This window comes from Carassius auratus, chromosome 2 (assembly GCF_003368295.1).
Source record: "Carassius auratus strain Wakin chromosome 2, ASM336829v1, whole genome shotgun sequence".
In the NCBI taxonomy this organism is placed as follows: Eukaryota; Metazoa; Chordata; class Actinopteri; order Cypriniformes; family Cyprinidae; genus Carassius; species Carassius auratus.
The window spans coordinates 23,984,684-24,005,987 of NC_039244.1; the positions used below are offsets into that span (position 1 = coordinate 23,984,684).

The following is a 21,304-nucleotide window of genomic DNA, read 5'->3' on the forward strand; positions in this document are numbered from 1 at the left end:
GCTACCTCCAAAACTTCACCATAGAGGACAGAGCTGATGGAGGTGATGAGACTCTTCTCTGTTGTACATTGTCCGGAACTTATTACAATACATATATGAAACACAAACTTAACAGGAGTGGTCCATAAATACCAGTAGCTCTCGCAGGTAGATTTGCTAACACTTTAGAATAGGTAACACTTGTTAACTATTAACTACGACATTTCTCTCAATAAATTCTTCATTTGCTGCTTATTAATAGTTAGTTAGGTGGTTGTTAGGTTTAGGTAGGGTAAGATTAGGGATGTAGAATAAGGTCAAGTAGAATAAGGCATTAATTAGCACTAATACATGGCTAATATTCTAGTAATATGCATGCTGATAAGCAACTAATAAGTGTTACCTATTCTAAAGTGTTACCATAGATTTTAATAAACACATTTTTTATGTCAAGGATTTTCTTACAGTAGCAGCACTAATCAATCTGTTTTCCAGGAACTGTGGTATACAGCTAATGAAGGGCATGTAGAGCAAAAAATCTACTTGAATTCAGCACCACATGGTTACAAGAGCAATATTTTATGTTTTCTTACCTGAGATTTTCCTCTTGATTCCAAAACTGGAATTACTTTACAAATGGAAACTAATTCCTAATCTAATTTACACCTTTTGGTTTTGTGCCGTCTGTGAAACATGTGCAGTACAACATCCAGAATCAGAAATCAAAACTTCAAAACAAATGTTTCTTCAAAGTAATAAACTTGAGCATAACCAGCAAAAACTTAGTTAAACATGCATCTTGGTTTTCCCTGCTGCACTCAAAAGAATTAAAACAATACACATACACTGTAATTTTTATTTATTTTTATTTATTCTATTTATTTATTTAGTATTGGAATTAAAACTGTGGGAGCCCATTTTAAAATAAAACAATTTCAGTCTTTCTTCTTCAAAAATGTCACATTTAATTATTGCCGATTCTTTATAATCAATAGTGAAATTTGCTAGGAGTTTCTACTTAAAAACGTAAAAAAAAAATAAAAATAAAAATTAAATAAAAAAATTCGGTGTAACAATAAACCAGCTAGCAGCTTTTTTATTATTATTATTAATTTGTTTTGAGAGCTCCAAACATATTTTTCTGTCAGCCTATAATCAAGATTTTAAATGGAATGGACTAGCAATTGTTAGAAGTCATCACTGAGGTTATTTGGCTATAATTTCCCAGGCATCTGTTGTTCTCTGGGTGTTGCGTTACAGAAAGGTGAAACTGGAGAGTATGCCAGGTGTAATGTTTTTTAAAGAGAAGCAGGGCTCCAGCTTTATACATAATGTGTTTTTATGTTCTTGCTCAGACAGATAGCAACAGCAGTAGTTTCCTCTTGGAACACTTTTAAAGAATGTCATCATTGAAGAAAAATAAAATCACAATTACAGACTTGTGTCCTACAGCAACTATGACAAACTCAATGTTTAATTTGTTAACGGCTAAAAGTGGAGTCTAAGAACTATATAAAAAAAAAAAATCTTTGGCACACCTGATTGTCTCCGTAAATATTTGGCTACTTTCACATGTGGTGGGAATGTGTAAGGCATAAAGGAGAACAGGGAGAAATTGTTCTGTAGTCAGGAAATGTCCAGCTGCATGCTGAATAAAGTCAGTTTACAGTACCGTGGTTCTCTGAATAAGTGATTGTGTGCATGTCTATGTCTCTAATTACGGCTGAAAACACAGTAAACACTGTTACTACCTGTTTTAATTACATGCAGTTCTGCTTTTTGGGAAATGATTTGCAGACTGCTACTGCACTACTATGGTTTAAATACTGGGGGAAAAGGCAGACTTAAGGTAAGGTCACACTTAAGTCTGTATACAAAATGTATTATCTTTCAACATTTTACACAAATTGAATTTTTTATAAAAATTCATTGTTTGCTTGTTTTTGAAAAAGTTCAAAAGTTCTCATTTGTTAGATCAAAAAGCAGTGTAACATCAGTAATATTTTAAAATATTTTCTATTTTAATATATTGTAAAATGCAATGTATTCCTATGACAGTAAGTCTAAATATTCTGAAATATTTCTATCTCTCCTGAAACCCATACTAAATCATACTATTTTCTTTTTTCCCCCTTTGTAATAATGTAAATCAGATCAGTTGAATGCATCATTGCTAAATACAATTATTCATTCTTTTAAAAAAGAAATAACTTGGAAGTTTATTTGACAGTATGCTTACTCATGTGTGACAATACAAAAATATTTGTTTAAGTGGCTATATTTATTTACCACTTGTATACCAATGAACTATGCATTAGAATGATATATATGGTTGAAATCAAAATCTTGCTACCGCATTTTTAACATTTTCCAGAGAGCTCTAAATCACTTACCCTTTGAGCGATAGGCTACACGTGTTTGAGGTCCTTCCTGACACATCCTCAAATATATCAAAACCAGTTTCCTTTGGAATTATTGAATTATTTTCCAGTTTTTCAACACTAGTATGATATGATGAGATGAGATGATACCCACAAAGCAAATGCAGCTTTCATCTGTCACTAATTTTTCACCAGTGGCCCTCTCTCTCCGTTTATTTGAGAAGAGGATCTGTGTACACTGATTGATGTGTTTGGCCACCAGTGTTGAGTACAAGAACTCAGCAGAAATGTGGCATGCCGTGAAGCAGATTTATGGCTTTCACCATGCTTTTTATGAGACAGAGGCTTAGCAAGAGTTTGTGCATTGAGGAAATATGGATATATTTCAATAAAGACTATGTGAGAGGTCCACAGAATAATAAATAGAGGGGAAAGGGGGAAGGAAAACTTTTGAATGCTGTGCTGGAGGTCTATGATTATTACAATTACTATAATAACCTGTAGCTATAAAATTGTTTTTAAACTATAGCTGCAGGTTATTGCTTAGCAACTGTAATCAATTTATAAGCAGACTACACTTCAGACAAACTCAGAGGTGTAAAACTCATCTCTCTTCTGAAAGTTATTACAGCATGTTTGTTTTAAAGTCTGCTATAGAAGCAGAGAGACTTGAGACCACAAAGACAAAGCTGCAAGGAAATCTATCAAAGAAAATTAAATCTCTGTACTTAAACATATTTAGATGGAATGCTTCTGGGTTTTATTAGGGTGGTTTTGAAGGTCAACCCCGACATACGTGAACTTTAAAGAAATTTAAATCAAAGCCATAAGTTCTCAACTCTCCAAATAAAGCTTCTACCAGCTCACATTGGTGTGAGACACAGATCCAATATTCTATATCACACCGTCAACGGTACGCTTGGGTTGTGTTATACATTCATCTATCTGCCTGTCTCCGGATCATAATAAACCGTAAAGAATGGAGGCATTTGATAGCAGTCGTAGCAAGCTAAGAGGAATCCAATGGCATTTGCTGCAATTCTATCGAGATTGGGGGCAGCCCTCCCCAAAATCTATAGACTGAATCTTAGTTAAATGATTAAAACAGGTCAGAAGCACATGCTGACGTGCACATCAGCATATGCTCTCTGCAGACCATTCTAAATTACCCGACTCAATAAAAGAAGATTTCATAGAGTTTACAGACTCTGCTCAACTGTATTGTGTTTGGTTACTCTGCTCCACTGAGTGGAAAAGGGTTTTGGATACCCTGAGAGCACACTTCCTGTTAACCTTGGTGGTCCCTTTGAATTAATTCAAAGATGGTTGTGCAAAAAAACTCTAAAGAGGCCTAATGTCCCATTAGTCATGTTATATTTCATATTGGAACTGACTCGTCATAAACGTCCTTGTGCTGTCTTTGATTGGATTAACAGTTAGGTTTGGAAAGCAGGATCGCTCTTGATTGTGATTGTTGGCCATGCGAGGTTCATTCCCTCTGATCTCTCTATTTCTTAATCTAATGTCAAAACCAGACACGCAGTGGGGACTAAACATTAATCAAATACTTGTCGTGCCTCTGTGCTGAAATTAAAGGTTGATAAAAATGACACTGCTAGGAGTCGTTCTAGGAACCCTTGTTTGTTTACTGAAATTGACAATCAACTTAAATGAGACTTCAGGATAGATGTTCTCTCTTTTTCTATAGATCAGCTTCAGCATCTGTTGTACAGCAGGACTGTGGTGTAAAATTCAGATAAAGACATGCACTGACCCATGGAGAGACAGAGGAGGAACAAGGACTACCGACAAAATATAGACTCGTTTGGCAAGGACATTGGTCCCCAGCTATTTGATTGACACCGACCTGAGGGAACAATACAGAACATTCCATAATTCAGGAAGGCCTTGACTTCATGTTCACAAAGAACCTCATAGATGGAAGGCTGCCTGAAATGATAAGTGCAATGGAAATGAGATACTGCACTGAATTTATCTAGTCAAAAATTCTAGAAGCTTCTTTAAAAATAGAAACAAAAAGTAATGTTAGTGGTTTCCTGCTTTCTAACCGAGATTTTACATAGGCCTAATAAACAGTGGAGCAGTTCTGATGCAAATCACCTGTTACCATATGGTAGAGAACTCAGAGCATGCATCTCCACACATGTGGAACATTTGAATTTCTTCCAAGTTAAATTTGTGGGATCTTTTTTGAAAAATGCCTTCATGTGCGGTTGCATAAAATACATTTTATATTTACAAAGATGCTATATTATCTAAAAAACCTAATATATATAAAACTTTTTAAAATATAAAATGTATAGTGTTTTTATGTCAATGTCCATCATAAATCTGCTGACGAACACGTGCTGCATTGTCACGGGAACATCCCAGCTGAAGATAATGAGGAAATTATGTAATTCCCAAAGACTACTTAATGGCACGCACATGCCCTACTCACTCCAAAGTCCCCACTCCAAGGGGCTAAGGATGAACACTTCCATTAGTAATTTGCCCTGGGTACTGTTAGGTACCGATATTAAAACTGGCACATCCCTACAAATCATATTAATTATTTAATAAATAAATCAAAATACCAACATCTCAATTGATGTGACATATGTGACATACAGCCAAGTAAATTATAGTGACCCATACTCGGAATTCATGCTCTGCATTTCAGTCCCGTCCAAAGTGCACACACACAGCAGTAAACACACACCATGAACACACACCCTGAGCAGTGGGCAGCCCTTTATGCTGCGGCGCCCAGGCAGCAGTTGGGGGTCCGGTGACTTGCTCAAGGGCACCTCAGTCGTAGTATTGAAGGTAGAGAGAGCGCTGTATATGCATTCCCCTCACAACAATTCCTGTCGGCTCGAGACTCAAACTTGCACTTTTGGATTACGAGTCCGAATCTCCAACCATTAGGCTATGACTTCCCAAAATGATGAAACATTTTCATTCCTATGACCTATTTATTGCATGTTTATTATGGATCAGTGTTTCTGCAGTGTATAAAAATTGTCATGCCTCATTCCAGCTCAACATCATCTAGAACTTGTGCATCTTCCCAATAAATATGACTTTGCTCTGTAATTCCTTTGCTTGGAACTACATGAAGGGCATAAGAGAACTGACCAAAAGAACAGAGAAAGTCACAGTTAGATGCTGAACAACCATGTTAAGCACAAGGAGACTAAATCATTTTGTAAACATTGCTCTATTTCACTTTCTCTGAGCTCAAATTAGAGGTACCCCAAATTACTAGATTGCAAGCTTCTTTTCTGCAATGTGTTCATACTGAATTTGCAAGGCCTATGGTGACATCAGAATGAACAGCCCACACAAGTAGCTCATGAAATTGAAATAGGATATTGTAAAAGTTCTTCATGATTTCGTTTAAATGAACCAGTGGCAATGCTAAAAAAAAAAGGGAATATGCACTTTTGCCTGCATGTGCAACTCTTTATTAATCTCTTCTCTATGAAATTAAATGGAGAGCAATTCACACAAAAATTATTCGCACAGGTTAAAAACATTAAACAGGAAACTTTTTGCTTGAAAAAGGTCACATTTAAACTCATTTGGTTTCTCATTTGGAATCAGCCTGGAATGCCTGCATATGAATTCAGTAGAAGTGAAGCTCTACTTAAGCTCTACTTAAGCTCTACTTACTCTACTTAAGCTCTACTATACCAATATGTTTAATTTTTGATTTGTTAAAGAACAAAGCACAGGCCGAATCTGCTTTGATTTTAGAAAGCATTGATCTAATTTAAAAGCAACTAGTGGGCTTTGAGTGGCATGTGAACAGCAGGAAATTCACTAAATATTTCTGAAGCTTATGCGTCAGAAACCTTCAGAAGATCAAAGTTGCAGATGTTAGATTCAGCTTTAGAAGAGCAACACATGTATGTCACAGTATGACATTCTGCTTTATACTGGTAAGTTTTAAATAATAAGAACTGTGTTGTGAACTTTTTAGATCAACAGCATTAATGCCCAGACATTTCACAGGAATGTCCTTAATGGAATTAGTTTTATATATGAGGAACTATAAGTGCATTTTTTTATGTTAAAATGATTTAATTATGATTAATTTAGTGATCAGCAGGACCTGGGCTGAAGAATGAGGTTAGGGCAAGCTAGAAGAGGGAGTTGTTGTGCACCTGTGGCCTTCATCACCCACCCATCTAAAACCTAAACTACCTCCACTCTAGTGAACAGGGCTTATTCAGTGGCTGACCAGGCTGGCTTGACACTTCACATGATGGCGGTGCTACAGCCGTTACTTCCTTGTTCCCATGAAAGATGACTGGCTCAGGCCCATTCTCAGTCTCATGCATCTGAACTGCTCGCTTATGAAATGGCCGTTCAAAAATGTGACTTTGAGGCAGATACATATGCAAATATGCCCCATGCAGGGACTGTTTTATTTATTTTTTTATTTATTTATTAATCAGTGGATCTGAAAGACACTTACTTTCACATCCAGATCATCCCCTCACCAAAGATTGATCTTGAAATTGGCGTTCGTGATGGTGGCTTAACAATATACAGTCCTGCAATTCAGACTGTCTCTGGTCCCGTGCACGTTTACGGAGTGCGTGGACATGGCTCTTACCCCTCTGAGACAGATTGGAATAAGCATCATGAATTGCCTCAACGATTGGCTGGTTTTAGCCAGATCGGAACAGGAAACCATTGCTCACAGGTTACTGCTGCTCAGAAACCAGAAACAGCTTGAGGTTGAGAATCAATTCAGCCAAAAGCTCTCGGTCTCCCAGCCAGTAAGTAGTCTTTTATTGATTCGGCCCAGATGCTGGCATGGATTACGTTGGAACGCTCTCTGATAATTCAGAGTCTAGCAGCGTCATTCAGACTCGGGACTTCACGTCCCCTCAGGGCTTTCCAGAGGACGCATTGTCTCATGTCATCCACTTCCTCTGTGACTCGTCTGGGCATGCTTCACATGCAGCCACTCCATCATTGGCTCAAAGCCCATGTCCCAACCAACACTTGAAGCTTGGGATGTTTTCATCTTAGGATAACCCACCGCTGCATCAGAGCTGTGTCCCCTTGGAAAACCCCTCACCTGTTTCAGTTAAGTGTCCCGTTGGGACTGACCTCCAGAAGGAGGGTGGTCATGACAGATGCCTCCAACTCTGGTTGAGGAGCTCTGTACAAGGGCGGACTGGGGTTCGTATGCTGGACAAACCTGGAGCAATGCTTAAACATCAAATGCCTCAAGATGATGGCGGTTTATCTAGCCCTAAAAACCTTCCTGCCATCCTGGTTCCCTTGGACAATATGACGACGGTAGCATTTCAAACCAATCATAAATCATGCTCCCTTCACAGGTTGCTCCGAAGCTTCGTTTTAAGGGGACACAGTGCAATCTCCTTTCAGTGAGAGCCAGAGGCAGGGTAGCTCCAGGAGAATGGAGTAAATCTTTTCTGATTGGTCTGCAACACGGAATGAGGACCCGTCCTCTTGTGAAATTTTTATATGTGGTCAACTTTCTACATCATTTCCACCAAGTTGTCAAAAGCTCTTCCTAAGATTGTCTACTTGTACAGCGGTGGTTTTTAAAGTATTGTCACACACAAAAAAAATAATAATAATACGGGAAACCACTGGTAGAGCTTTACAGCAACTTTATTTGCCTGCAGGCTTAAGTGGGTTAAAATTACTTATGTTTAATTTCTATTCCTATTAATTTATACAAATTAACATAATATCATAACAATTTATAGAAGCATAATGTGGTGTCTAATCCTCTCTATATTTTTTAAAATCATTTTCTAACTGTTTTTAAATGTTTTAATTATTTTAAAAGTTTTAAAATTGCTTGTTTTATTTTTGTTATTTTTTTTCTTCATGATTATTTTACTTTCTTTTATGTAAAGCACTTTGAATTACCATTGTGTACGAAATGTGCTATATAAATAAGCTTGCCTTGCCTTGCCTTGCCTATATCTGTTTTACACTTTAATTTACATGATGGATCTTCTTTGTAAAGTTGTGCAATTTGACATATGCTAGTATTTTATCTCAGAACGCGTCACCTTGTATCTTTTAGCAAAGGAAGATTGCTTGGAAAATACTACAGGAATTTACTAGAACTGTATTTTTATTTATTTTTTATTTATTTTTTATGAATGCCTTGGGGTTGAACTCTAACCAATGTCATGCAGAGAAGCACCTAACGAGCTGGTTTGTTGGTTGTTATTTTGTTGTTGTCTGATTTTTTTCCTCTTTTCAGTTGCATTGTTTTATTGAGGGCATTTATTTGTTTGTTGGTTGTTATTTTGTTGTTGTCAGATTTTTTCCTCTTTTCAGTTGCATTGTTTTAATGAGGGGATTTATTTAGTATGTGGTAATGACAGAATGGTAGATAAGTATACGAAATGGCATTGTAAATGCTGGCTTTAAAAGAAGAAAAATGTCAACATACACATAATGAGCAAACTTACCTCTGACCTCAAGCTGTGAGGGAGGAATTTTAAAACAGAAGGTTCAGTCTGTCCCCTGTTATTTTTATTTGTAGGCCTATCATATGCTCAACAGATCTGCTGTCTAAACATGCCCAGATTTCATATTTATACAGCCAGTCAGCATTATAATCAGACAATTGTCTTGAAGAGAGCTTATTTCTCTTGTCTTGAACTGCTACAAACACAGTGCAAGTGTAGGGGGCAGGTCATCTCTCAATGTGTCTCCAAGGATTGTTCATGTGTCCAGTGCTTTTTCAAGTCTGAAAGTGTCATTTGTGAAGCCAGACTGAAAAAAAAAAATGAAACAACTGAGGCTAAATGCTGTTGCTGAATTAAAATGATTAAAATGCCAATCTCTAAAATATTTATTGGGTAGAAACTGCGAGTAAAAAATATAGAATATTGTTGTAAGCAATGGGAGGCTTTGTAGTCACAAAGGTAATTATCTACTGCTTTAAATGCATACACCCATGAGCTGACAGGTGACAGGTATTTATGGCTTTAACTATACAGATCATACAGATTTTGTCAAAGTGTACGACATTTAAAGCACCTTTGTGAGTTTAATCCTTTGACATCTAATGACCAAACTTTCAATATATTCAGGGATTCTGGTGTTGATTACTTAGTAGTGGCATTCTGCCCCTATCTGGCCATGTACTGCAATTACACACAAACTATTTAATGTGGATTACTTTCTTCATATTTTCTGATTTGTTTACTGATTATTGTGCATTACGAATCTGTTTTGTACACAACTAATTTCATGGCTGGTGATAACAGATCAGAGCTACAATCCTCTGTGGACTTTTCAAAAGTGAAATGCAGTCAATGATTCGCCGTGACAACCATCCAAAGGCAGCCAGTTGTCGGCAATATTGTTGTCAATATTGTCAGCTATATCCTACAACAGCAAAGTACAACTTTTGCAAATTGTTTAGGGTAACAGATCTGCTAATGGTTGATCTCCAGTTGCATTTTAAAATAAATGAAAAGGAAAGGTGTATGCCTAAAGAAATAGAAGTGGATCAATATCTGAAACAAAACTATTTTAACAGTATTCATATATATATATATATATATATATATATATATATATATATATATATATATATATATATATATATATATATATATATATATATACACACACACACACGGTCAAAAAATCTAGAGTCTGGGTATACAGCAGCAGCCATATATATATTCTTTATTTTAAATATAGCACTGTTAAGAGATTATCTAACGATATATCTGTAATCACAACATAATTTATGGAAACTCTGCAATAAATTTGCAGTGGTGTGGGGGGGGTTAATCCTGTAAGTGTAGTAGTTTTTTCAGATTCATATTCAGTATTAAACAGTTTAAATAGTGGTCAGCATCTGGACAGGATATACTTTATGAAATTTTGCAGAATCTATATAGAATAAATCAAACAGGAGTAAGAGTACAGTTTTGATGGTTTTTATGGTGTAGAAGGAAATGAGAAGGTGGATAAGCTGGCTAAGTCAGCATTGAGAAAATAAGAGATTGATTTAGTAGAAATGTCTTTAAGGAAAACAGACGTAAAAGGTATTGTTAAAACAGCAGTTGGAAGTATGTGGCAAGATGTAAGGAATAAAGAGTCAAAAGGGAAACACTTATTTAGCATTCCACAAAAAGTGGGGATTGAAAGAAAGATATATGGGAACAGAAGATAAGATACAGTTATAACCAGGATCCAATCAGGACACTCTAACCTTAATTGTTCATTGCATATAATAAGAAAAAGTGAGTGAGATAGCTGCAATTACTGTGAAATAACAGAATCAGTCAAACATGCGCTATTTCATTGTGAGGCATTTAATAAAGAAAGCAACTTGTTGAAAAACTAAGAGACATGGAGATCAATGACATTTGAGACAATAAAAAATGTGTAATGTGCTATATTTGTGATTTTTTGTATTGTTTTTTTTTTTTTTTTTTTTTTTTTTAACTTTATTTGTACATTGGCAAATGAGCACTCCTTACATCAAGCAAGCTTGAACTAGAATTTTTTACTTGTTAACAAGTAAATGTTTTGAGTATATTTTCTGGTTGCTGTTATACATCTTGAACGTTATGAGTAAAAAAAATAATAATTTAGTATATATTTTTGTATTTTATTAGGTTAAGAATACATTTTCCCTATATGTAATGTAATAGGTTTGCATCAGTGTAATTCTTTTTTTCATGATTATGAATATTTGGTCTTTGTAAGAATTATTTAGAAGCTTAATTGTGTTCATCAAAGGCCACTAAAAGGAGGACTTTTATTTTGACATTAACGAGGAAGCAAGAATCCTTCTAGAAACAACGCTCAATGTATATCAGCGCACACGCAGCGCTGCATCAGACTGAAATTAAAGTTCATTTTCATCACTTCAGTTAGAAACAGAAGGTCGTTTTCTAAGGTTTCTTCAGGACAGCGATGGACATCAGTGAGATGGTATAATGGACTGTGCGTTGTGTGTGTGTTTTATTCATTTTAGTTCGTTCTTATTGTACCATTAAAGCCTCGTGCACTGGTATAAAGAAGCTTATGAACGTGAATGAAACTAGTGTTTTATAGGACAATATACACATTGGGTGATTTAAGTATCACTTGTCTGTGAGATGACATCTGTATTCTGATCTCATCCTCTGCTGTAATGAACACGTAAACAAGCTTCTGTACTTGATCTCAGACTTGACTTTGTGTGATTAGATCGCCGGTCTCGAGAGTGATCTTAAAGAGATCACGAGTGTGCTGGAGAAATGTGAACGCCAGCGCGTGCGGGATGTGTTAACGCAAGAGCAGAAGAAGATCGAGAAAGAGCTGGAACAGAAACGACAGCAGAAACTGCAGCAAGCCAAGAAAGACTCTGGAGACAAAACGGACACAACACTCAAAGGATACACAGTTAAGATTAATAATTATGGTGCGTTCGTACGTAATAATAATAGGCATAGGCTATGACACAATGATATGCATGGTCTAATACACCTGTCATTGTTTGTCTCTCTCTTAGGATGGGACCAGTCTGACAAATTCGTCAAAATCTACATCACACTTAAAGGTGTACATACTATTCCAGCTGAAAATGTTGAGGCCAACTTCACAGAGAGGTGTGATCTCACGCTGAATATTGCCTTATTTTAGTTTATAATTTTTAATCAGGTAAAATGGTGGATTATTGCTTATTTTTTATGCTTTCAATATTTGGTTAGGGAGAAATTTGTTAGTGTGTGTGTGTGTGTGTGTATCATTTCCTTATGCATATGAGGGTCCTTTCAACCAAAATAAATGGGCACCATAATGGTGTTCTTAATGTCCTGCTTTTCTGTTTTCACAGAGGTTTCAATGTTCTAGTCAAAGACCTGGATGGGAAGAACCATCAAATGACAGTCAACAACCTTTTATATCCCATTATTGTAGCAGGGAGTAGTAAAAAGGTTTGTAATTTTCTTTGTTATTGTATATTTTTTTGGAAATTTGATTTGTAAAACTGTATAGATAAAGAGGCTGCACTTCATTTGATTACAGATCAAAACAGACATGGTCCTTATTATGTGCAAGAAGAAGGCAACAAAAAAGTGGGACTGCTTGACACAAGTAGAAAAACAGTCTAAGGAGAAAGAGTGAGTAAAATGCACACACTTTAATTCTCTATTGGTTTTACATTTTAAAATATGTATATTAAAGCAACATTTAAATTGAATGGTGCAGATTTATGCATAAAAAAATGAAAGTGATAAAAGCTAATAGAATTGTTACCTGTCTGCTTTAGCAAACCCAACTTGGATGCGAATGCTGATCCAAGCGAGGGACTGATGAGCGTCCTGAAGAAGATCTACACGGATGGAGATGACGAGATGAAACGCACTATCAACAAGGCCTGGGTTGAGTCTCAGGAGAAGAAGGCCAAAGCAGATGACTTTGACTTTTAAGCCATCTTACTGATCTGCTTTTACAGTGAAGCATTCAAATTCAGCTGCTGCATACATGCCATTCCAATTCAATCAATTATTTTATATATTTTTTACTTTTTTCTGTTGCATGGAGCTGTTATTGAAAGTTTTGTTTCATAAAATGTTTCGCTTCCCACTGTAATTGTGACTGTGTTGATCATTTTCAGTTGTCCCTTATGTATTCAGGTAAACAAATGTTCATTTGTTCAAATCTTCAAAGGTGGATTTTAGATCAATATTATTCTTGCACTTAAGACCAATGTACCTGAACTCTGGTCAATTTAAATAAAAGAAGAAAATTTCATTAATTGCTTCGGGCGGTCTTAAAATTAAATATTGCTGTCATGCAATGTTGTTATCATCATCATCAAGGAGAGAAAACAGAGAACTAAATAAACTCTGTATGTAAAAGAAAACAGTGTTTGTTAATTAAAAATGTAGATAATATAACTAATTTTTTTTTTTTTATATACAATATATAATCCCTGTAGTTTACCTATAAATCCACAAGGAGGTGCATGAAAACAGGATATGCATATGTTTTTTATTTTTTATTATTATTATTGTTATTTTTTTTATTTTATTTTTTGGTAAAATTATGGGAACAAATGGCTTACTGAAGTCAATATTCTTGCAATTAGAACTATATGTTTAACAAAAAAAGAAAAGTTTATTGCTTCTGGTAATCAAAAAATAATAATATTGCTGTCATGCACTTCTATTCTTGCTACTGCAATTTATAAATTCTCATTTATTTTATTGAATTTTTTTTTATTATTCATTAAAATATAGTGTATTTGTCAAACCACAAGGAGCTTTTTATATTTATTGTGGTAAAATCATGGAAATAACTTAAAGTTTATTGTAAAATCATTCTAGTGCTTAGGACCATAGACCTTTAGTGTTAAATAAAAGAAAATTGACTGCTTTACACTGGATGTTGAGATACAGATACTGGCCCACGAGTATTTCATAAAGGTTAACATACTAATTAACCTGAGTAATTATTCATCTGTTTGTTTATTTATTTATTTATTAAGTGTCTAAAAAGACCCATGTTCATAAATCTGCTGTGATGCAATATTAAATGTATGAATGGAACTAATCTAAACTAGACAGTGAATTAGTGTTTGTTGGTTATAATTTCGGTCACAGAATCATTTTCTAATCTAGAAAACATAATTTGCAAAAAACAACTCCCCGTAATTTATGTATTGAGCCACAGGGGGGCTCATGAAACCATAAGTTTCTCAGTTCAGTTCTATACAGCTGTATATTCCACAGTGACGTAATTTGGCTACATCCACATTATGCCTAATTCAACTCTGAATGATACATAACAATACAGTATGATAAAATGTAAGATGTCATAAAGTGTAACACATGGTGGGCATCTGTATATTTAGTTTTTATGCCGTATGACAAAATCATGAATTAATCTCTGCAAAGAATTGGACGGTTTCACAGTTAACCAATATGAAATAATGCAAAGCACATTTGATAATGCTAAACAAATGTTTACACTAAAAAAATTTAATGGCATGTCGTCTAGTGCACAAACTCTAAACAGAAGGAAGAAAAAAGAAACACTGTCATTAAAGCAGCCAGTACAAGTCATTTGGAGGTCCATAATCACGTCAACCATGATTGGATGATCTTATTAGGTTTTCATTCACTTTTCTGCAACACTTTCTCTGTGATCTTTGATTAAATCTCCAGCAGCCAATGACGTTGTTTCGTTTTCCAGACGTCCCCGTCTATCGCCCCGCCCATGCCCATGACGTCACCGAGAGCTTATATACTGCAGGTCTCCGATGTCGAGCATGTTTGACTCACAGGACTATAAAACTTCTCAAGGTACTGGGACTAGGACTACACACAAGGAATTATTTTCTAGGTCGAAGGGTCTATATAAATGAATGGACCCCGCTTGTTTTACCTCAGCGCAGCGTCTTCCCTGTAAAACTATGAATCCGGATTTGTTCAAACCGTCTCAAGCCCCTCAACCGCCCGCGAAGCCGAACCGGAGTAAATCAGAGCACGTTAAGACGGAGCTCGCGCAGGTGGTGGTGGACGCAAAGACGGGAAGATCGTACTGTAAAGGAAAGCTTCTGGGAAAGGTACCAATCTGTTTTTCAGTGTTTGGAATAAATCGGAGCTGGTCATTTTAATTAATTATGCGATTTGTCACTGTCTCTTTTATCGCGTTTCCTGATGCGCTCAAACGAGGACTGTGGTCAATGTATCGGTCTCGTTCTGGTCTCGCGCGTGCTAGTGCGGGTTCGGCTGGTTTTGGGAGGTGGTGCACCGTAACCACTGGACTGCAGTCCGCTCTGTCTGTGTTTCTAGAACCGGTCTGCTGGTTTTCCCTCACTGCATCGTTTGTTGCTTTTTAAAATATTGTCCATTATCTATTGGATGGATTTTTAATACGATTCCAGATTTGATTTGATTCGATGTCAGGAAAAGACAAATTAAATGAATTAATCCGGGCGTATATGAAAATGTGCTGCATTGATCATAATCAGTTAAACCAATGGCCACTCTGCCGGTGTTGTTCACTTGTTTACAAAACAAGATTCTTCTTTTAATTAATTGATTGATTATTAGAAGTCTCTTTAATCCAAGATATTAAAGTGCTGCATCATTGAGCGATGCTGTAGGAGGGGTTGGTCGATTGGGAAAAGAATACGTCATTCCTTTGTACATGTGTTGGGACCAAAGTCAGAAATAAACTAAGGATTGGTGCAAAAATGTCCTAAATATTTGAAATCGTAGACCAAGAAGATTCTTTTTAAAGAGAGAGAGAGCGAAATTTCGAAGTTAAAAAAAAATAATCAGAATTTGCTTAACTAATCTGTTAATTAATAAGGATGAACCAATAGGCAATTTTTTCCAGATATGATGCATCGTATGTGACGGATATCGGGTCGACCAATGTCAGGTCAACCGATAAATGGTACAATCTCCAGCAATGTTTCCAAAAAAAATAAAAATTGTATAATTAATAGCCATTTTGTTTCAGAGCTAGCAGTTGCAAATTGGATTATGCACCTTTTTTATTGTGCAAAGGATAGAAATTAACTGAAAACCAATTCTAGATTGCAAATACAAGTCTGGATGTATTGATGGACTCTGAACTAGACCGCATTCTTGACATTAGTGATGCTGAAAACGTACAAATCAAATTTTCAACTCTGGTAATCTCCAGATAAGTTGTCTTCGTAAGCAATTAGTTAGTTTTTTAGACAATGAATTTTTGAGACCGTTGTTGAGGCACCTGCAGCCGAACACTTTAGCTAATCATAACCCTAAGTTTAAACACCAGCGTTGTTCTTGTTGAAACCTTCTGAGTGACTTGATATGTAATGTATTTCGTTTTAGGGTGGTTTTGCACGATGTTATGAGATGACGGATCTTGCCAACAACAAGATGTATGCTGTGAAAGTAATCCCTCAGAGCAGAGTCTCAAAGCCACACCAGAGAGAGAAGGTAAATGGACAATAGCCAAATACACACGTGAGAATCGTCACATTTCTAGCTGCCTCTCCAATGTTTATTCGTTGTTTTTGTCCTGCAGATCATCAATGAAATCGAGCTTCACAAAAACCTGCAACACAAGCATGTGGTGAAGTTTTCTCATCATTTTGAGGACCAAGACAACATTTACATTTTCCTTGAACTCTGCAGCAGAAAGGTGAGTTGCTTTGCTAAAAACCGACCTCTCATAATCTGATTTGGTGAATACGAGGCATTTACTTTAAACCTGCGCTCCATATTTACAGTCTCTGGCACACATTTGGAAAGCAAGACATACGCTGACAGATCCAGAAGTGCGTTACTACCTCAAACAGATCATATCTGCGCTCAAATACCTCCACAACAAAGGCATCCTCCACAGAGACCTCAAACTAGGTACTTGTTTTGTTCTGTTTTTTTAGCCTCCTGTTTGAATTTTAGCATGACATCCATCGAATTCAGTCGGTTTGATAATGCTCCAATTTCTTTTTGCAGGGAATTTTTTTGTGAATGAAAACATGGACTTGAGATTAGGAGATTTTGGGCTGGCAGCAAAACTGGAGACAGTCGAGCAAAGGAAGAAGTGAGTTTATGTGCCTTCTTCCTCATTACCTTTTAATAAATCAACACTTTATCGGTGTGCTAATGTAAAATATCCTTACAGGACCATCTGCGGGACTCCAAACTACCTGGCACCAGAGGTCTTAAACCGACAAGGCCATGGGACAGAGTCCGATGTTTGGTCTCTGGGTTGTGTAATGTAAGCCTTATCAAGTCTATTCTACACTACTATACAGTATTGATGTTGATTTATGATGCATCTGTTGTGGCAGCCCTGATGACGAGTTCCTTGTCTATTCAGGTACACACTCTTATGTGGGAATCCACCTTTTGAAACCTTAGACTTGAAAGAGACCTACAAGTGTATTAAGGAAGTGAAATACAGCCTTCCTCAGTCCCTCACTCCATCCGCACAGAAGTTGATCTCCGCAGTCCTTCAGAAAGACCCCTCTGACCGCCTTACACTGGATCAGATACTGGCCCATGAGTATTTCACAAAGGTTAGCATACTAATAAGCCGGAGTAATCATTCATCTGTGTCCAAATACATTTAAACCTTTGGAAATTATAAGGAACAGTGTTTTTGTGTTTAAGTGTTTACTTTGTTTTAATTCCGCAATCCATCTACTATTTAACTCCCTCAGGGCTTCACCCCAGAAAAACTCCCTCCCAGCAGCTGTGTGATGGTGCCTGAGCTTAATCCTCCCAGCCCCGCCAAGAAATTCTTCACCAAGATGGCTAAAAGCCTCTTTGGTAAAAAGAAGCAAAAAGGTGCGTGCCTACTTCAAATACCAAATGTGATTTTTTTTTTTTTTTTTTTTTTTTTTAATATATATATATATATATATATATATATATATATATATATATATATATATATATATATATATATATATATATATAGAGTTACTTGACATAACACCATTGGTTTGGATTCAAACCTTAGTTTCTGACATTAGTTTGTTATTGACTTGAAATGTCATTGCAGCTGTTGAAAAGACACCTGGTGAGGAGAAAGATGACATTTCTAAACTGGTTTCCGGCATGGTGAAGCACTCCATCGGTCGGCAAATGAGCTACAAGACAATGGGAGGGAATGAGGTAATTCATCTTACATTTTTGTGCATTGGTGTGTATTTAATAGCTACGCTGTAAACTTTCGCTCCCTGGATCACTCATGACTGTGACAGAAAGCCGCATCAGTATGCATGCTGTTTTTCAGCACCGCTAAAGTGTGGGGTGTTTTGAAAGCTGCTGTAGATGAATAAAAGAGTGCAATCGTCCAGCTATTGTGCATAATGTCTCTGATTTACTCTGTACTGACCAAACCCAAAATTGCTAATCAAACCCACACAGTTGCTAAATTATTCGCATGACACATGGGTCTTTTAAGCTTGAGACACAAGATTGGAAAATAGTTGTCCACTGTGCATGATGATAACTGCTTAAAACTGGGTATAAGGCAGTACTTACGATTGTAAAATAAAATATGACTTTCTCTTGATACTCAGGCAACCTCTCCCACGGTTCAACTGGCAAGCTCTGGTCCTCTGGACACCCCGGCCGAGGAGGAGTCCAGAAAGTCTGCCTCTCGTTCCTTTAAAGGCACTGTCGCCAGCAGCACTGATGGTAAGGGACCGTAGAAGCAGATTCGCTCAGACATACAGCAGCAAATAGTTTCGTATGCGTGGAAGCCTATTTTAGGCTCAACCCCCAAGCTTTCAAAGGCCGCTATTAAGAACAAGTTTGTCCAAAAACATCCTGGCCTAATCTATTTAAATTTTTTTGCTCAGTTTTTGCTTCGTTTAGCAGCAAGGTGACTTGTCAGTTCTACCCCTTCATAGATTTGTCTGCCTTTTTATATTTACACTATTTATCAAAAGTTAAAGGTTGTGGTTTTCTACAAAAACATAAAGCAGAACAACGGTTGTCTATAATTTAAAATATAACCAAGACACCACTAATATTATTTTTATTACTATTATTAATCCCTTTCAATTTGTTCTCCCCCCTCAGCTAGTGACGATATCCCTACCCCTGCTGCTGTAGCCGAATCTGCCATGAAGGTTCTCAACAGCTGCTTGTCTTCCATGCCAACAGGTTTGTTCCCGCACTCTTGTCACACTGAGGTGCTTAGGCGATGGCCATTTTCAAGCCATTGACCATGTACTCAAATATTATCCTTTCCTCTTCTAGCTTCAAGAAACCCCCCCTGCCTTTCTAAAACCAAGCCTTTCATATGGGTAACCAAGTGGGTCGACTACTCCAACAAATACGGCTTCGGCTACCAGCTCTCCAATCAAAACGTTGGCGTACTCTTCAACGAAGGCACTCATCTGAGCCTGTGTGACCAGCGGAGGTATGTCCGCTTACTTTCTGTGCTCCCATTCTCCGAGTCTCCAGTCTGGCATTCGGACTGAGCTCTGATTGACCCACACAGAGTGCTTTACCCTTTACAAATTCTCTGCTTTCAACCAAATTGTTTTTAAGTAGCTTTACCTTTTTATTTGAAGCTCTTCTCTTTATTCTTCCGCAGGACTGTACATTTCTGTCTGACAAACAACAAGCACTTTAGTTTTCCGGCCGATGCTCTACCAGAAAAGCTCCAGAATCAAAAACACATAGTGGATTTGATGGCTAACTACATGGAGCAGAACCTGATGGAAGTAAGTCCAAAAAGTATTATTATTTACATTCTGAGATGCACTATTAAGTATCTTATTTAAATTACATTTTATTTTCGTTAAACTATTATTGAGGTTCAGCAATAACCTTTTTCAAATGGAATTTGATTTCAAATAAATTCAATAATATATTTTGGAAATATGTACATGTCCAAATATTTTGAAGATTTAGTTTATTTTAAAAAACACTTTTTCCTTTTTGTAGGGTGGAGATGTCAACTGTGAGGACCAGCCATCTCCAAGCTCTTCTCCATTGCTTCTGCAGTGGATCAAGACTGATCACGCCTTGGTCATGCTCTTTGACAACCGAACCATACAGGTGAGTCTCCGATCATGCAGGAACACATGAAACATTGATCATTTGGATTGATTGCCCAATTCACAACGTTCCCTCTCTGTCCGCTTTCTTACACAGGTAAATTTTTACACCGACCACACAAAAATCATCCTGTGCAAGACCTCGGACTCTTCGTACCTGCTGACGCACATCAGTAAGGAGCGCGTCTCTTCTTCCTACCCTCTGAACGTGCTTTCTGAAAGGGGCTGCTCTTCGGAGCTCCGGCAGCGGCTTCATTACGTGGTACAGCTTCTCCAGCACTACACCAATGCATAATGCCGAAGAACTTCGATTGTGATTTGCTGCTTACCGCTTCCATTTGAGAAGCGAAAAAGGACTACGACGAAGGAAAAAAAATCAGGGGAAGCTTTCACGATGCCACAAAGATCTCCTGTCCTTGGTCATTGGCTGGCCTCTTTGAACTATGGTGCACTGTTTTGTTTGGTTTTCTTTTGCGGCTGAGCCTACACCGACCGTATCACACTACCAGCTTGACTCACAGTGTGCACAACCAAAATTCAAGCTTGTTCTTTTTATTTCTTTTTTTTTTTTAACTGGACTGAAATGCAGATGGCGTAAAACTCACAGGGTTCTTAAGCGTCTAGCTTGCGCGGTCCCAAACACTGCGCAAGATGGGCTTGGCTTTTTTATGCTCTATCACCTGGGTTTTTTTTTTTTTTTTTAACATTTTATTTCACTTAAATGGTACACAAAGAGCTGCGGACACCAAATGGTTATTCTTTTAATGAGATTAGTTTTAAAGATGGCTGAGGTGGAACTGTAATTCATGGAGGAGCAGTTAGGAGTGGGAGAGACTAAAGTGCCTTTCTGATGGATTCCTCTGTGCAATAATGGCCCTGGATCCCAAGCTTGAGTCACAAAGGGAATTAAAAGGGGCTTCATAAAGTCTTCATATTCGGTTTTCCATGCGAGTTAGGTAGGAGTGGGGGAAGAAACACTACAAATACACACCTGATATAAGCTTTTTGCTGTTAAAAGTTATATCTTTAATGTCTGTACTTGAGGAGAGAAAAAAAAGACTATGTATTCAGTGTGCCTCCAGCTTTGTTTACTTGACATGCTCCATCATAAGTTATCCTAATGTCCTCAAAACTGTGACCATGGCTGTAAGTGTTAAATAAGTGTTCAGAATAGCGACATTGTGAAAGCCATTACCCTCAGACAAATCCTAACAAGTATTATTAATTAATTGTGGCACGTGTTCTATTTATATTTTTATTTATAGTTTTTTATTTATTGATGTAACATAATTGTATGGTGTCAACACTGGGAAATGTTCAGTATGATCACTTTTTATGTATTGGGGGGGGGGGAATAAAGTTGATTGAACATATAAATTTTCTGTCTCTT

At 36.9% G+C, this 21,304-nt stretch overlaps 2 protein-coding genes across 2 annotated transcripts; both read left to right on the forward strand.

Annotated features, from left to right (window-relative positions):
• Nucleotides 1–11,157: 11,157 nt before the first annotated feature.
• On the forward strand, nucleotides 11,158–13,136 carry LOC113037807 (calcyclin-binding protein-like). The gene is made up of 6 exons (XM_026195158.1): nucleotides 11,158–11,330; nucleotides 11,589–11,802; nucleotides 11,893–11,989; nucleotides 12,217–12,316; nucleotides 12,408–12,502; nucleotides 12,652–13,136. The coding sequence occupies exons 1-6, from the start codon at nucleotides 11,313–11,315 to the stop codon at nucleotides 12,809–12,811; spliced, it is 684 nt and encodes a 227-aa protein (XP_026050943.1). The 5' UTR covers nucleotides 11,158–11,312; the 3' UTR covers nucleotides 12,812–13,136.
• Nucleotides 13,137–14,642: 1,506 nt separating this feature from the next.
• LOC113037796 (serine/threonine-protein kinase PLK3-like) lies at nucleotides 14,643–21,291 on the forward strand. The gene is made up of 15 exons (XM_026195147.1): nucleotides 14,643–14,952; nucleotides 16,217–16,324; nucleotides 16,413–16,529; nucleotides 16,618–16,747; nucleotides 16,847–16,934; nucleotides 17,016–17,111; nucleotides 17,214–17,412; nucleotides 17,557–17,683; nucleotides 17,901–18,013; nucleotides 18,424–18,541; nucleotides 18,929–19,012; nucleotides 19,109–19,271; nucleotides 19,449–19,578; nucleotides 19,802–19,915; nucleotides 20,012–21,291. Exons 1-15 carry the CDS (start codon nucleotides 14,752–14,754, stop codon nucleotides 20,207–20,209), a joined length of 1,986 nt encoding a protein of 661 aa, XP_026050932.1. The 5' UTR covers nucleotides 14,643–14,751; the 3' UTR covers nucleotides 20,210–21,291.
• Nucleotides 21,292–21,304: the final 13 nt, after the last annotated feature.

Excerpts from the sequence above, each read along its gene's own strand:
- LOC113037807 (XM_026195158.1), top strand. Across the intron at positions 11,803-11,892 it reads AGTTAAGATTAATAATTATG|GATGGGACCAGTCTGACAAA; the intron begins GTGCGTTCGTAC and ends TCTCTCTCTTAG. Across the intron at positions 11,990-12,216 it reads GAGGCCAACTTCACAGAGAG|AGGTTTCAATGTTCTAGTCA; the intron begins GTGTGATCTCAC and ends CTGTTTTCACAG.
- LOC113037796 (XM_026195147.1), top strand. The coding sequence starts at position 14,752 with ATGGACCCCGCTTGTTTTACCTCAGCGCAGCGTCTTCCCTGTAAAACT. Across the intron at positions 19,579-19,801 it reads TGGAGCAGAACCTGATGGAA|GGTGGAGATGTCAACTGTGA; the intron begins GTAAGTCCAAAA and ends TCCTTTTTGTAG. Across the intron at positions 19,916-20,011 it reads TTGACAACCGAACCATACAG|GTAAATTTTTACACCGACCA; the intron begins GTGAGTCTCCGA and ends TTTCTTACACAG.